General features: G+C 55.2%; 1 protein-coding gene across 1 annotated transcript in view; it reads left to right on the top strand.

The window, feature by feature from the left end:
• CR1 (complement C3b/C4b receptor 1 (Knops blood group)) overlaps positions 1-13,845 on the top strand; it is a 66,919-nt gene that overhangs the window by 3,896 nt on the left and 49,178 nt on the right. Inside the window, 13 exon segments of the mRNA XM_058423520.1 lie at positions 43-225; positions 791-979; positions 1,366-1,563; positions 2,187-2,369; positions 2,745-2,933; positions 3,676-3,855; positions 3,955-4,124; positions 4,393-4,543; positions 6,939-7,121; positions 8,308-8,499; positions 9,546-9,645; positions 11,774-11,880; positions 12,671-12,796. Coding sequence (XP_058279503.1) covers positions 43-225; positions 791-979; positions 1,366-1,563; positions 2,187-2,369; positions 2,745-2,933; positions 3,676-3,855; positions 3,955-4,124; positions 4,393-4,543; positions 6,939-7,121; positions 8,308-8,499; positions 9,546-9,645; positions 11,774-11,880; positions 12,671-12,796 — 2,151 coding nt within the window.

Raw genomic sequence — 13,845 nt, 5'->3', positions numbered from 1 at the left:
GGAGCCTGAGTGCTGATTGCCTGCGTGCTTCCCCCGGCACAGTGGTGACCTGTGAGCAGCCCAGAGTGGAGCACGGGAAGCTGCTGGGCGGGTACCGGCCCCTCTACACCTTTGGGGACACCGTGGTGTTCGAGTGTGACTTTCGCTACAGCCTCAGCGGCACCGGGGCCTCCACCTGCAGGGACAGCGACCTCTGGGAGCCCCCCCTGCCCCTGTGCCAGCGCAGTGAGTGTGCAGGGACAGCCCCCCCGGGACCCCCCCTGCTCAGGGAGTATCCACTGGATGGGAAATGATGGGTTGTTGTAACAGTGAAAATTGCCGTGCAGTCCAAAATCATGGAGTCCTGGGATGGTTTGGGTTGGGAGAGACCTTAAAGCTCATCCCACCCACCCCTGCCATGGGCTGGGACATCTTCCGCTGTCCCAGGTGCTCCAAGCCCTGTCCAACCTCTCCTTGGACACTTCCAGGGTTGGGGCAGCCACAGCTGCTCTGAGCTTCACCCTCACAGGGAAGAATTTCTTCCCAATCTCTGATTGAAACCCAATCTCCTTCATCTTAAAGCCCTTCCCTCTCGCCCTGTCACTCTTGTGAAAAAACTCTGTCCAGGGGAAAAAAAAAAAAAAAAAAATATTTGTGTATCTTGATTTGTCTCCTTTGCATTCCCTCTCTACCCTCCCGAACCTGGGTGAGCCAATGCCGCAGAAGGAGCGATGCAAGCCCGTGGTTTTTACCCGGATTCTCTCCATCCCCCTGATGCACCGCACTCCCTAAGCTGGTGTCTGCCCCCCAGGCAGCTGCGATGACCCCCCAGACGTGAGGAACGCTGTGAAAGCCAGGCTGGCCGGGAACCTGTTCCCCGTGGACACCGTGGTCACCTACGAGTGCCAGCAGGGCCACCGCTTCAGCGTGGGGAAAGCCACCTGGAACATCAGCTGCCTGCAGGATTTCGTGTGGAGTGAGCACCCACCTCCGTGTGAAAGTGAGTGCCTGGGGCTTGCTGCTGGTTGCCAGGAGCTGTGGAGGAGCTGCAGCAGGGTGGGGACTGCCCAGGCACAGGGGGATTCCCCAGAGCCCCGCTGGGTCTTTGCCGGCTCTGGAATTCCTTTGATTTATTCCCCAGCTGCAGAGTTTGCTTTGCTTTGTTTGCCAGCTCTGCCTTCCCGCGCCTCGAACCTCTGGAAAACATCCCTCGTGCTCTTGAGGGTGCAGCACAAACATTCCACCCCCCCAGGAAAGCCCAGGGATGCTTCTGGGGCAGATTTAATGTCACCACGTGTCCGTGTCCTCCAAGACGTCCCATCCTTGTCTTCACAACGAATCTCCCGTGCCACGGTTTCACCCTTGCTGATGTTTGGCCTTTCCCAGGAATTCCTTGCCCGGACCCACACATCCCAAATGGAAAACCCGTTTACCCGTGGCAAGTGAAAGAGGATTATGAGTACGGAGACAGGCTGGAAGTGGTGTGCACCAAAGGATTTGCTTTCGAAAGCCGCGCCAGCAGCATCACCCTGCGCTGCGGCAGCGAGGGTGCCTGGGATCCAGCAGTGCCCGAGTGCATCCCAGGTGGGACAGAGCCGAGGGAGGAGCGTGATGGGAGCTGTGGAGGGTTTCCCCCGGCTCCAGGTGGTCCCAGAGCTACTTCTCCTGGGTTCAGGTGGAACGTGCAGGCAGCAAAAGATCCCAGATGGGCTCCGTGGAGGAAGGGCAGGGCTGAGCTGGTGTCTGCAGGGGTGCGAGGGTGGTGTGCTGGAAGCTTCCAGAGAAACCCTGAGAAGCCCTGGGAGACGTTTGCCCAGCTGGAAGGGGATGTGGTTTGTGTTTGGGGCTGCTTTGCTGACACAAGGGAGCAGGGGATGTTCCCAAGGCATTTCCCTTGTCAGGAGAAAAATGAACGTAAATAACTGACGCTGCCCCAGCTCCTGACCCAGCGCCAGAGCAATTCCCAGAAAAGCTCAGGAAAACCTCGCCGGGAGGGAAAAGCCTGCTCCTCCTCCCAGGGCAGCCAGCATTTAGAGGCTGGACAATTCCCTGTGCTGACCCTTCAGGGTGACAGCCTGACACCTGCTCCAGGGGATGGTCACTTTTCTGCCCAGGGGTCAGGTTTGTTGGTAACTCTCCTCCGCAGAAAGCACGGCTGGAGTTCTTTCTGGGAATACACAACATCCTTTATTTCCCATTATTTCTAGAACCTCATTGCCCAGAGCCAGACATCCCCCATGGAAAAGAGGTGGATAAAGGCAGGAGTGACTACACGGTGGGGGCGCGGGTGAGGCTGGAGTGTGAGGAGGGCTTTGGCCTCCAGGGCTCCGAGTCCATCACCTGTGGGGCTGATCTGAGCTGGGAGCCCGCGCTGCCCTTCTGTGACAAAGGTACGTGTGACACAGGGGACAGGAGATCTCCTGCCACCCGGGGACACGAGCTGAGCCAGGCGTCCCCTCCCCGCAGCTGGAATTAGGATAACTGGGAGGAAAATGCCTCCAACACCATCAGGCCCAGGCTTTGACTGAGTCCCACCGTGGCCCCCGGTGCCTTCCAGGAGTGGGGAGGCCACCACTGGAAATATCCCGACATTCCTGGAGCCCTGAGCTGGTGTGAGAGGCCAGAACCCAGGCAGCAGCTTCTTGTGCGTCTGCCTCACCCCAAGCACGGAGTGAACTTCGTGCTGATTTCACAGAAATGTTTCTGATTCTCACCTGAAGGCGATAACTGCGCGTCTCTCGTCACCAATTCCCTTTATTCCACAGTCTGTGGGCCCCCTCCACAAATCCCCTTTGGGCAGCACTCTGGCAGAGGGGGCAGGGAGTTCCCTTACGGCACCAAGGTGACCTACAAATGTGCAGAGGGTCTGTCCCTCATCGGGGACGAGTCCCTCTACTGCACCTCCGAGGATGGGGAGAGCCTGGAGTGGAGCGGACCTGCCCCGGAGTGCAGGGGTGAGTGGTTTGGGGTCAGGGTTGTGGGATCAGGGTTATGGGAACAGGGTAGGGGAACAGGGTTATGGGATCGGGGTACAGGAACAGGGTTATGGGATCAGGGTTATGGGATCAGGGTATATGGGAACAGGGTAGGGGAACAGGGTATGGGATCAGGGTATGGGAACAGGGTATGGGAACAGGGTTATGGGATCAGGGTATGGGAACAGGGTACAGGAACAGGGTATGGGATCAGGCTGAGCCAGGCCCTGTGTTATGGGGGCAGTGTTAGCACTAACTGGGGGCCATCAGGGAGTTGGGAGGAGCAACTTTGCCCTGTCCCCAGCTCTGCTGTCCCCAGCTCTGCTGTCCCCAGGTCCCGTTCCCAGCTTTGCTGTCCCCAGCTCTGCTGTCCCCAGCTCTGCTGTCCCCAGGTCCCGTTCCCAGCTCTGCTGTCCCCAGCTCTGCTGTCCCCAGGTCCTGTCCCCAGCTCTGCTGTCCCCAGCTCTGCTGTCCCCAGGTCCTGTCCCCAGCTCTGCTGTCCCCAGCTCTGCTGTCCCCAGGTCCTGTCCCCAGCTCTGGTGTCCCCAGCTCTGCTGTCCCCAGGTCCCGTTCCCAGCTCTGCTGTCCCCAGGTCCCGTTCCCAGCTCTGCTGTCCCCAGCTCTGCTGTCCCCAGGTCCCGTTCCCAGCTCTGCTGTCCCCAGGTCCCGTTCCCAGCTCTGCTGTCCCCAGGTCCCGTTCCCAGCTCTCTCTGTCCCGCAGCGGTTCGGTGCCCCAAGCCCGTGGTGCAGAGGGGCAGGGTGAGCCCACAGCGGTTCACCTTTCCCTACGGGCTGCTCCTGCGCTTCTCCTGTGACGAAGGCTTTGGGCTGAGCGGCGCTGCCCAGAGCCAATGCCAGGCTGATGGCACCTGGGACCCGCCCGTGCCCACCTGCCAGCCAGGTGAGTGCCAGCCCTGCCCTGCTCTGCTGCCTCACGGGGGGGGTGTTTCAGGCTGTTTTCTCCTCCATTCCCTCCCATTATTTGCATTTTCCCCTTCAGTTCGCTGCCCCAAGTCCCCGACGCAGGAGGACGTTGTGGTTCACTTCAACAAGCTGTGGTACGAGGTGAATGAGACGGTGCTCTTCCGCTGCAAACGTGATGGGTTCTCAGGGACAGCCTCCAAAACCACCTGCTCGGCTGATGGCACCTGGACACCACCTCCCATGTGTGTAAGTACCACCAGCTGCCCCATTTTTCCCATTTCCTTCCCCATTTTTCCTCTTTCCCACCCCATTTTTCCCATTTCCTGCCTCATTTTTCCCATTTCCCACCCCATTTTTCCCATTTCCCACCCCATTTTTCCCATTTCCCGCCCCATTTTTCCCATTTCTTGCCCCATTTATAGCCTGGAATAGCTTTGCTCCAGCCTCACCAGGGCGGTTGCTTTGTCACCCCGCACTGGAGTCTCACTCTGCCTTTGTTTTGGCTCTTTTAAAGAAGAAGCCTGATGTGTGTGAGAGGGCTCTTCGAAACAAAGCAGCTTTCCAGTGTGGAATTCCTCTGTCAGACCTGAAAACCCTGCTGGAAGTCCAGAAACTCTACCTGGAGATCCAGAAACTCGAAAAGGAGCTAAAAACCACCACCTACAGCTGACTGGTGCCACTGGGATTGTAAGAACCATCCTCTGTGTGCTGGATTGTGATGCTGACTGAGGATTTTTTTAATGACTTTGTAATCTGTGCTAATGCTGAAGTAGCCAGGGCGAAATTTAACAATGGTCCACAGATTTGGTCATGCGAGGAGCCGAAGTGACTTGTGAGTGAATTTTTAGGGCTCAGCAGGCTCAGTTTGTGAATCACTTCATGCCTTTTAAAGCTTCACGTTTAGATCTGTTTGCCACGCTGGCAGTGCGCAGTCAGGAAGGAACCGAGGGGAAAGTGAATTTTGGTGGCACAAACGGGCGTGAACGTGGTGAGAGCCACTCATGAGAGCCACTCAGCCCCGGCTGCTGCCCCTCCCCAGTCTGTCCCAGCTCACCCACGCTGCACTCATTAGTGGGAACAGCCCCTTCACTGCCTAATTTCTTTCCTTGTGACCAAAAAACCCTCGAAGCCTCTGTCCTAGCAAAGCAAAAAGCGCCGGCGTTCCTCCCCGAGCAGGACGGACGGGTCCGTGGCAGTGCAGGAAGAAAGGGATGGTTTTTAAATTGTTTGGGTTTGTTTGTTTTTTTTTTTCCTGCAAGGTCCAGTGAAGGGGAAGCGCTGTGTCTTGTGATGGGATTATAATAAACCTGCAAATGGAAATGACAGCTCTGCCTGGGTTTTAATAATCTGTCCTATCTCTAACAAAAAGATTTATTTGTATGATGCGTATGAAGCTACACGAAGTGTGTATAATCAGCAGGTTTATTTCTAGTGCATGTAAACAAACAGCTCCACGAGGTGCTGTCCCGTGGGTGCAGGGGTGTGGGGAGGTGTTTCCACTGCTGCAGAGGCGTTTGAGCTGCTGGAACTCTGGAAAATAAGAAAACCCACGAAACACCTCCATCCCTTCTGTGGCCAGAGCAGCCTCCCCTGGGCTGGGGGTGGTGTCACTGGTGCCTGGCCTGTCCCCAGCTTCCCACCGCTGCTTCCCCTCCCCTGGCGGGCTCTGGGGGCAGAGGAATTGGGATCTGTCACGCTGGGCAGGATTCCAGCGGGATCCAGCGGTGGTTCTGGGGAAAGCTGAGCCCTGGCAGCTGCGTGGGCCCTGGGGAGCTGCATCAGCCCATGGGTGGGAGAAGAAGGAGCCTTCACCTCCTGCACCAGCATCACTGCCGGATTTGTGCTCTCAGGAGGGATTCAAATGGCTCTATTTATCACCAGAGCCTAACCAACAGCCAGGGAGGAGGTGACGTCTCTGACTTTGCACAGAAAGGTTCTTTGGGATGCATCCTGTGCTTTTTCCGCCTCCCGGTGAGGAGCTGAGCCATGAGAGCAGGGAGAGCAGGGCTGCACCCTCCCCAGTGACAGCTCCGTCCCCTCCTTGAGCTCACCTGGGACTGCAGGCAGGGTTTCATCTCCCTCTGCGGGGCTCGACACCCACGAGTGTGACCAAAATCTGGGTGTGTGCGTGTGAGAGGGTGTCTGAGCAGCGCTGGCTGATGTCACGCGTGTCACAGGGTTAATGAGGATGCAGATGCAGCTGCTCACACCCGTTCCTCATTACCAGTGAGTCAGGCAATCCATAAAAAAAAAAAAGAACAGCAAAAGAAAATGCTTTAATTCGCCTCACTGACTCTGCCGACAGCAGGGCTGTGGTGCATCACCTGCCAGCAAATAACTGAGGAGGTGTTTTCCTTCCCTGAGCACAGCTCGGGGCTGGAACGGGCTCGTTTCTTCTCTGGGAACGTAGTTTTGGAAAAACTGTGTCGGCCGGTGCTCCCTGCCAGCCTCAGCGCAAACAAGGAGCCTGACGGGGCAGGAGGGGCGGGGGGCTCTCCCCGAGCCTCTGCGTGACACTTGTCCCCACCCTGGCTGCTCTCCGTGCTCCTGCCGGGGATTCCAGCTCCGTGGGTGTCCGGGGAAGGTTTCCACGGCTCCGGAGGTTTGGTGGAGCCCGCAGCGCATCCCCTCCCAGCCCTGCGCGCAGCCCTTGGAGGCAGCGGGGCTCGGCAGAGGAGCGCAGGGCTGGCTGCAATGAAGGCTGGAGCAGCAGCATGCGGGGGACACCCTCACCGCCCGGGCTGTGGGGGGGTCTCTGGGCACCCCGCGCTGCTCCTGGCCCTGCTGGGGCTCCTCAGCGCTCCCGCGGCTCGAGGTGAGTACGGGGCCGTGGGAAGGACCGGAGACACCTGCCCGGAGCCCCCTCGGCTGCTCAGGGGCTGGGCTGGGCGATGCCACCCCCCAAGCTTGGGGACTCGCCCGTGGCTCGATGCTGTCGCAGATCCAGCCCTGGCTGGTGCCTTTCCCCCAGGGGAACCCTGAGCCACTCCAAGCCCGCTCCTGGGGCGGGGAGGGGCCGGGAAGGGGCTCCCCACCTGAGGAGGGGTTCTCCTGCCACAGGTGACTGCGGGCCCCCTCCTGCCATGACCCACTCCAGGCCCTCCAGCAGCTCCAGCAGCTTCCCGGTGGGATCCAGGGTGACCTTCACCTGCGCGGAGGGCGCCCGCAGGATCCCGGGGCTGCCCGACACCATGGAATGCCTGCCCGGAGACATCTGGTCCAGACTGCCCGAGCCCTGCGGCCGTAAATACTCTCCTTTTTTTATCCGAAACACAGCCCCGGTCACCATCCCTGCCCCTCCGGGTGCCTGCGCTGCGCTGGCACCGACCCAGGGGACAAACCAGCCTGGGACAAAGCCACTGTCACTGTCCCTGTCACAGGGGACAAAACAGCCTGGGACAAACCCACTGTCACTGTCCCTGTCACAGGGGACAAACCAGCCTGGGACAAACCCACTGTCACTGTCCCTGTCACTGTCACTGTCACTGTCACTGTCACTGTCCCCATCCCAGGGGATAAACCTGCTGCCCTACGCTGCTCCCCTCGGAGCTGCTGGTGGCCACAGGTGCTGGGACAGTGGTCACTCAGGGACAGGGACAGTGGTCACTCAGGGGCTGGCACAGTGGTCACTCAGGGACAGGGACAGTGGTCAGTCAGGGACAGGGACAGTGGTCACTCAGGGACTGGCACAGGGGTCACTCAGGGACAGGGACAGTGGTCACTCAGGGACAGGGACAGTGGTCACTCAGGGGCTGGGACAGTGGTCACTCAGGGACAGGGACAGTGGTCACTCAAGGACAGGGACAGTGGTCACTCAGGGACTGGCACAGGGGTCACTCAGGGACAGGGACAGTGGTCACTCAGGGACAGGGACAGTGGTCACTCAGGGACTGGCACAGGGGTCACTCAGGGACAGGGACAGTGGTCACTCAGGGACAGGGACAGTGGTCACTCAGGGGCTGGCACAGTGGTCACTCAGGGGCTGGCACAGTGGTCACTCAGGGGCTGGCACAGGGGTCACTCAGGGACAGGGACAGTGGTCACTCAGGGGCTGGCACAGGGGTCACTCAGGGGCTGGGACAGTGGTCACTCAGGGGCTGGCACAGGGGTCACTCAGGGGCTGGGACAATGGTCACTCAGGGACAGGGACAGTGGTCACTCAGGGGCTGGCACAGGGGTCACTCAGGGACAGGGGTCACTCAGGGGCTGGGGACTCCTGTGTCCCCCAGCCTGTGCACGTCCTGCTAATCCCTTCCCGAGCTCCTGATGCCCCTCCATCCCCGCTCTGGTGCCCGCAGCAGGTCGGCAGCTGGCAAGGAACCGGAATTAACCTGCCAGGAGCTCTCCAGAAGCATTCCCGTGGTCCCAGGGAGTGTTTGGCCCGCTCCCCGCGGGCAGCTCTGTCAGACCGGCTTTCCTTGGCTGCCAGGGAGCTGCGCTGCCCCGACCAGGCTGAGGTTTGCTGCCCTGTCCAAGAAGGATGAGATGAGGAATTTCTTCCCCGTTGGCATCAACGTGAGCTACGTGTGCCGGCTCGGCTACGAGAACACCTCGGAGAGTTCCCCCTCCAGCACTTGCCTCGAGAACCTGACGTGGTCACAGCCCGCCGAGCTGTGCAGGAGTGAGTATTTCTGCTGCCCCCACACCCCAAAAAGCAGCCCTTGCTGCTCCCAACCTGCATCCCAAAATGCAGCCTGGTCGTTGTCATTAACACGAATTTGGGTGGATTTTCCTTGTCACTCCTATTTAAGCTTGAAGAGCAGAAGTGTCAGTGATGTTCTTTTTGGGTTTTTTTTCTGCTGGCATAAACAGGTCTGGTTTGATTTTCATGCTAGGGAAAGTTTGGTTGGACTCAATGATCTTAGAGGTCTTTCCCAACCTTTTTATGGTCCTAAAGTGCTTTCACTGGGACACAGACAAATCCCAATTTGATGTTCTAGCTCTGAACTTCATCATGAAGGCAAAGCATTCTCCTGGTGACACCCATGGAATATTAACACTGCTGATGTGACAGGAGTGCTCTTTTCACAGTCGAGTACCTCATTCCTAATCCACTGAGATGAAAACCTGTTGGAATCCTAAAAACTTAGAATTTGGGGTTTTGGTGAATAGTAACATGTGAGTCGAGATGGAGGATTTTGGGCGTTGTCTAAGTCCTTCTTCTTCACCTTCTTCTTCCTTCTTCTTCGTGGGTTTGGGTGGTTTTCTGTAACTGGGTGGAAAAGGTTCCCATTGCAGGACTTGGGTGGTCATTGTTGGGTCAAAAGTATAAATAATAGAGGTGTCATCTCGTTATTGGGGGATTATCACTTAAATAATCTGGGAAAGAGCTAGAACCAGCTCCATTTTACCTTCATTCTCTAAGAGCTCAGGGTGCGTGAGCCTGTAAATACTGCATGTAGATAAAGTATAATGAGCATTCCAAGTCTGAACTCGAGCTTGGTGTTTCCTGAGTACTATTCATCCTGACCTTGGCAGAGAAGAAAAGAAGCCAAAACCTTTACAGAAACCCCTCAGTGAGTGTGGAGCATTTGGGGATCCCCTCCTTCCCCTGCAGCCGAGTCTGGCTCGGGCTGTGACGCCCATGGAGCGGAACTCTCTGGGACTTTTGGGAATGCCCCTCCAAGCCCGTGCCTCGTGCCTCACTCCGCGTTTTTGTGTCCCCAGGGAGGTCCTGCAGCGCCCCGGCAGCGCTGCCCGGGGGCAGGACGGGGCCGCTGACGGATCTGCAGCTGGGAGCACGAGTGGATGTGTTCTGTGAGGATGGGTGAGTGCCGGGGCACTGCCCACGGCGGGGCTGGGCTGGGACACGGCTCCAGAGTGGCACGCCGCTGGAGGGAGGGCACCAGGGCCAGGATTCAGGGCCACCCCTTCCTTCAAGTGCCACCCAGAGGAGCTCCAAGCCTCCATCCCCGACAGGAGCAGTCGGTTGTACTCTCAGTTGATAACTCCAGACTTCAATACAAGTTATTTCGAATATTTCAGCTTAAGATAGCTGAGATATGTTGAATAAAAAGGGGTTACGCTGGAATTTTTAAAATCCAGTCAAGCTCGGCTGGAAAAGCGCAGTGAAGCACAATTTCCACAGTCAGGAGCTGACTCATGGCTGCTGCCTGCTTTCAATCAGGGCCCAAATGCAGTGGACATCCCTGGAATTTTAAGCTCTTGCCACTCCAGCCGGTGTTCCTCCCTCCCGGCAGGGAGCAGCTGGCATCATCTGGCCCGTGCTGCCCAGCTCCAAGTTGAACAGAGGGGTTTTGTCTCTCCCTTGGGATGTGATGGAGGAAACGACAGCGTGTCCCACCCTGCTGGGGTTGAGCTCAGCTTTGGAAATCCACATCAGGGTGGAGGGATAATGTTGCTCGTGGAAGTTAGATCAGACATCATCTGTCATGTCCAGATGCTGAGGGTTTGTGCACAGGAGGGTAATTCAGGATGGGGAAGGTGTCAGAACAAGATCCGTGAGCTTCCAGAGAACCAGGGCAGGAGCCACTTGAATTAAATGTGGATCGACCCCTGCTGCCCCTCACTGGTCCCTGCTGTACACGGAGGATCTGTCTGAATCCCAGAGTCCCGGACTGGATTGGGTTGGAAGAGACCTCAAACCTCACCCAGTGCCACCCCCTGCCCTGCACCGGGACACCTTCCACTGTCCCAGGCTGCTCCAGGCCCCATCCAGCCTGGCCTTGGATGCTGCCAGGGATGAGAAGTCCACAAGGTCTCTGGGGAAAGCCTCTTATCAGCTGAGGTGCCCCAGCAATGTGCTGGCATCTGGTTTTCTGGCAAAACTTCAGCGAAACTGCTGCACCTGACACCCCAAACCAGGCACCGGGCAGGAGGTGGCACTGGGGGACGCCGGGGACCCCGCCAGCACCGAGGGGCTCAGTGAGCACAGCCTTTGGAGGTGCTGTGTGTGCCCAGCAGGGAGCTCCTCCCTCGTCGCCCCATCCCTGAGGTGACAGCAGCCTGGGACAGGCCCTGGATGGTGACAGAATCAATCCCAGCGCTGCTGGGGGCCAGCAGCAGGCAGGGATGGAGCCCCTGATCCACCCCTCAGCTCAGCCCTGCCTGGCATTCCCAGAGAGCTCTGCCAGCCCCAGCTCCAAATCCTCCCTTCCCTGCCATGGAAAATGCAGAGTCAGAGCAGAGAACCACCTAAAATAGACGAGCAGAGATCCTGGCAGGAGTTCTGCTGTTAACCAGCAGTGTCAGCACCACTGCTTGTTTAAAACTGCCCTTCCTACGCTCCTGAGCGTTCTCATTCCGGAGTGGGTGGGGAATACTCTCAGGTTTTGGGTAGTTACACTGATTTCCTCTCGTGTATTTTAGGTACAGATTAGTCGGGAATAATTTCATCTGGTGCCAGCTGAAAGGAAACGATGCTGAATGGAGCAAACTTCCAACTTGTGAATGTGAGATTCACCTTCAATTGTGAGATTAAAGCTTTTCACTTCACTCCAGCAGATGCCCAGTCCAAACCTCGCTTTGGATTGTTTTTGTTGATTACTCTGTGGTTGATCTGTCCCCAACAGCACAGCTGAGAAATGCCCGTTCTGCTGCTGATGCTATTTCAGCAGCTTTGTTCCCACAAAATCAGCATTTTTGCCATGACCGAGGGTGGTGGGGTGAGATTTCCAGGAGCCCTGAGCACGGCAAGCTGCTGTTCCTCCGCTGTGAGAGGGAGAAAGGCGTGAGAAGAGAAACACTTCGGGAACAAACGAGACACAACTGGGACAGGCAGCAGAGCTTCACCCACCTTCACTGTCCAAAGTTCATCTTCAGGAAACTTCCGTAGACTCAAATATTTGTATTTTTAAATTAAAACCGAAGCCTTTAGCAAACGCATTTCCCTTCTCTCCTGCAGTAATTACCTGCTCTCCACCTCCTCCAATCAGCCACGGGAAGCACGATGGGGAAGGCGTTGAAACTTTTGCTTTTAACGCCACGGTGACCTACAGCTGTGACCCCAACTTCCAGCTGGTTGGGAACGGGAGCATCCAGTGTAGGAGCAGGGACAAAACCAGCGGGGTCTGGAGCGGAGCCACGCCCGAGTGCAAAGGTGGTTTCATCTGAGTTCAGTACCTGACATTATTATTTATTATTTATTATTTATTATTTATTATTTATTATTTATTATTTATTATTTATTATTCATTATTCATTATTTATTATTTACTATTTACTATTTACTATTTATTTTTTAATTTTTAATTTTATATTTTTATTTTTGTTTTTATTTTTATTTCTATTTTTGTTTTTGTTCTTATTTTTATTTTTTATCACCCCTTCATGATTCATTATTGATTATTTATATGTATCTCATCAATTGTTTATTATTAATTGATTATTAATAATTGGGTTTATTAATTGTTATTTTTATTTATTTATTATTTAACATTTAATATTTATTATTTGATATTTAGCATTTAATATTTAATATTTCTTGAGTTCGGTGTTTAGGAGGTACCAGCTTAAAATATTGGGGGTACGAAGTGCAGGAGGGGTCAAATGCAGGCCGTAAGGGAATTTTAAAGGGGAAAAAGCAGTGCTGGAGCCAGGACTGAGCAGTGTCTGCCAGGAGGGCAGAGTGCTCCCAGCAGTGCTCACCCTTTGTCCCCCAGAGAGAAGCTCGGCTGTCAGCCTTGGAGCAAAGGACACGGAGAGGAGAGCTCCTCCCGAAAGGGAGTCGAAACATTTCAGCATTGAATCCGGTCCCTTTTGTTTCCCTCCCTTATTGCCTTTCTACGAAAGGCCGCCCCATGGATTTCACCCCGGGAATTTCATTTCCTCAGGTCCTCAGGGAAGTGGGATGCAGCTCTCCAAGAAGGGCCTCAGGTGGGAGATGAAGCTCAGCCTCTATAAAAAGGCGCTGCAAAACACCATCTCCTCCCAATCTTCCTCTTTCTTCAGGAAACCAGGTCAGTCCTGGAGGGATGACGACACCACTGGGACTTCCTGGTCACTCCCATCCCTAAAACCGGGACTTTTCATTTTTTTCCCCCTGTATTTCTCTTCAGTGAGCAGGAACTGGGCTGCTTCAAAGTTCAGATCTGTTCTGCCTTTGTACAAATCCCCAAAATCTTATTCTGGGACCAGCAAAGGATCCATGTGTCCTCCGAAGTCCCTGGGGATCCTTCCCCCACCTGGCTGCTTTCAGAAGTTGAAACGGTCCAAATTTGCATCATTTTGTGGAAGTGAGTGGGGTTTTCATCTGTAAGTTTTCTCTGTATAATTGATATATTTTTATTTATTTATTTTTAATTTATTTTGTGCTGGTTCACAGCTCAGCTTTGACCGCACCGACCTCCTATTCTCATGAAAAGCTTTGCTTTGTCTGAAATACGTTTTAACTTACCGATTATTTCCTTGCCCTCACGTTATTATAGATTTATTTATTTTTTTTTAACCTGTTCTTTTGGGCATCTTGAAAAGCAAGAGGGAACTTTGAACCACGTAGCCCTGAGAGTGCCAGGGCTCCGAGGTGCTGATGCCAACCTTGCTCCACACAGCGAGGTCGTGCACAGCCAGGAGAAGCTGGACATGGTGGAAATTCTGGCCCTCCAAATTCCCCACCCGCTGCAAAGGATAATTTTATCCCTGAAAAAGGGTGAGTGTTGGCTTTGTGGGAAGTGCTGGGAGCTGGAATTGTGTCAGCGTAGGTGGGGAAGACACAACACCCGCTGGGGGATGGTGAAAAGTGCTCCTCCGGTGTCAGGGCCAAGCTGAGTTTGTCCATCCCCGAGTTTTTGTCTTTTGGGTCAAAACCAGAAAATCTTTTACGGCTCCTGACCTGTTCCAAAAGTGCCCCACGCAATGGTGGCACTTATTAGGACTCCTACTCCTTGCTTTAAGACAAAGGATGACGTAAATCGGGTCTGCCCCACCTACAAGATGTCATTTTTTAATGATGATGTTTTAGCATTCCAAGAAATCGATGGAAAGTTATTCCTCCAAGCGTTGGCAGATT

The sequence above is a fragment of the Hirundo rustica genome, chromosome 24 (assembly GCF_015227805.2).
Source record: "Hirundo rustica isolate bHirRus1 chromosome 24, bHirRus1.pri.v3, whole genome shotgun sequence".
Classification (NCBI taxonomy): domain Eukaryota; kingdom Metazoa; phylum Chordata; class Aves; order Passeriformes; family Hirundinidae; genus Hirundo; species Hirundo rustica.
Note: the sequence above shows the minus strand (reverse complement) of the source record. Positions and strands in the feature narration are given on the sequence as shown.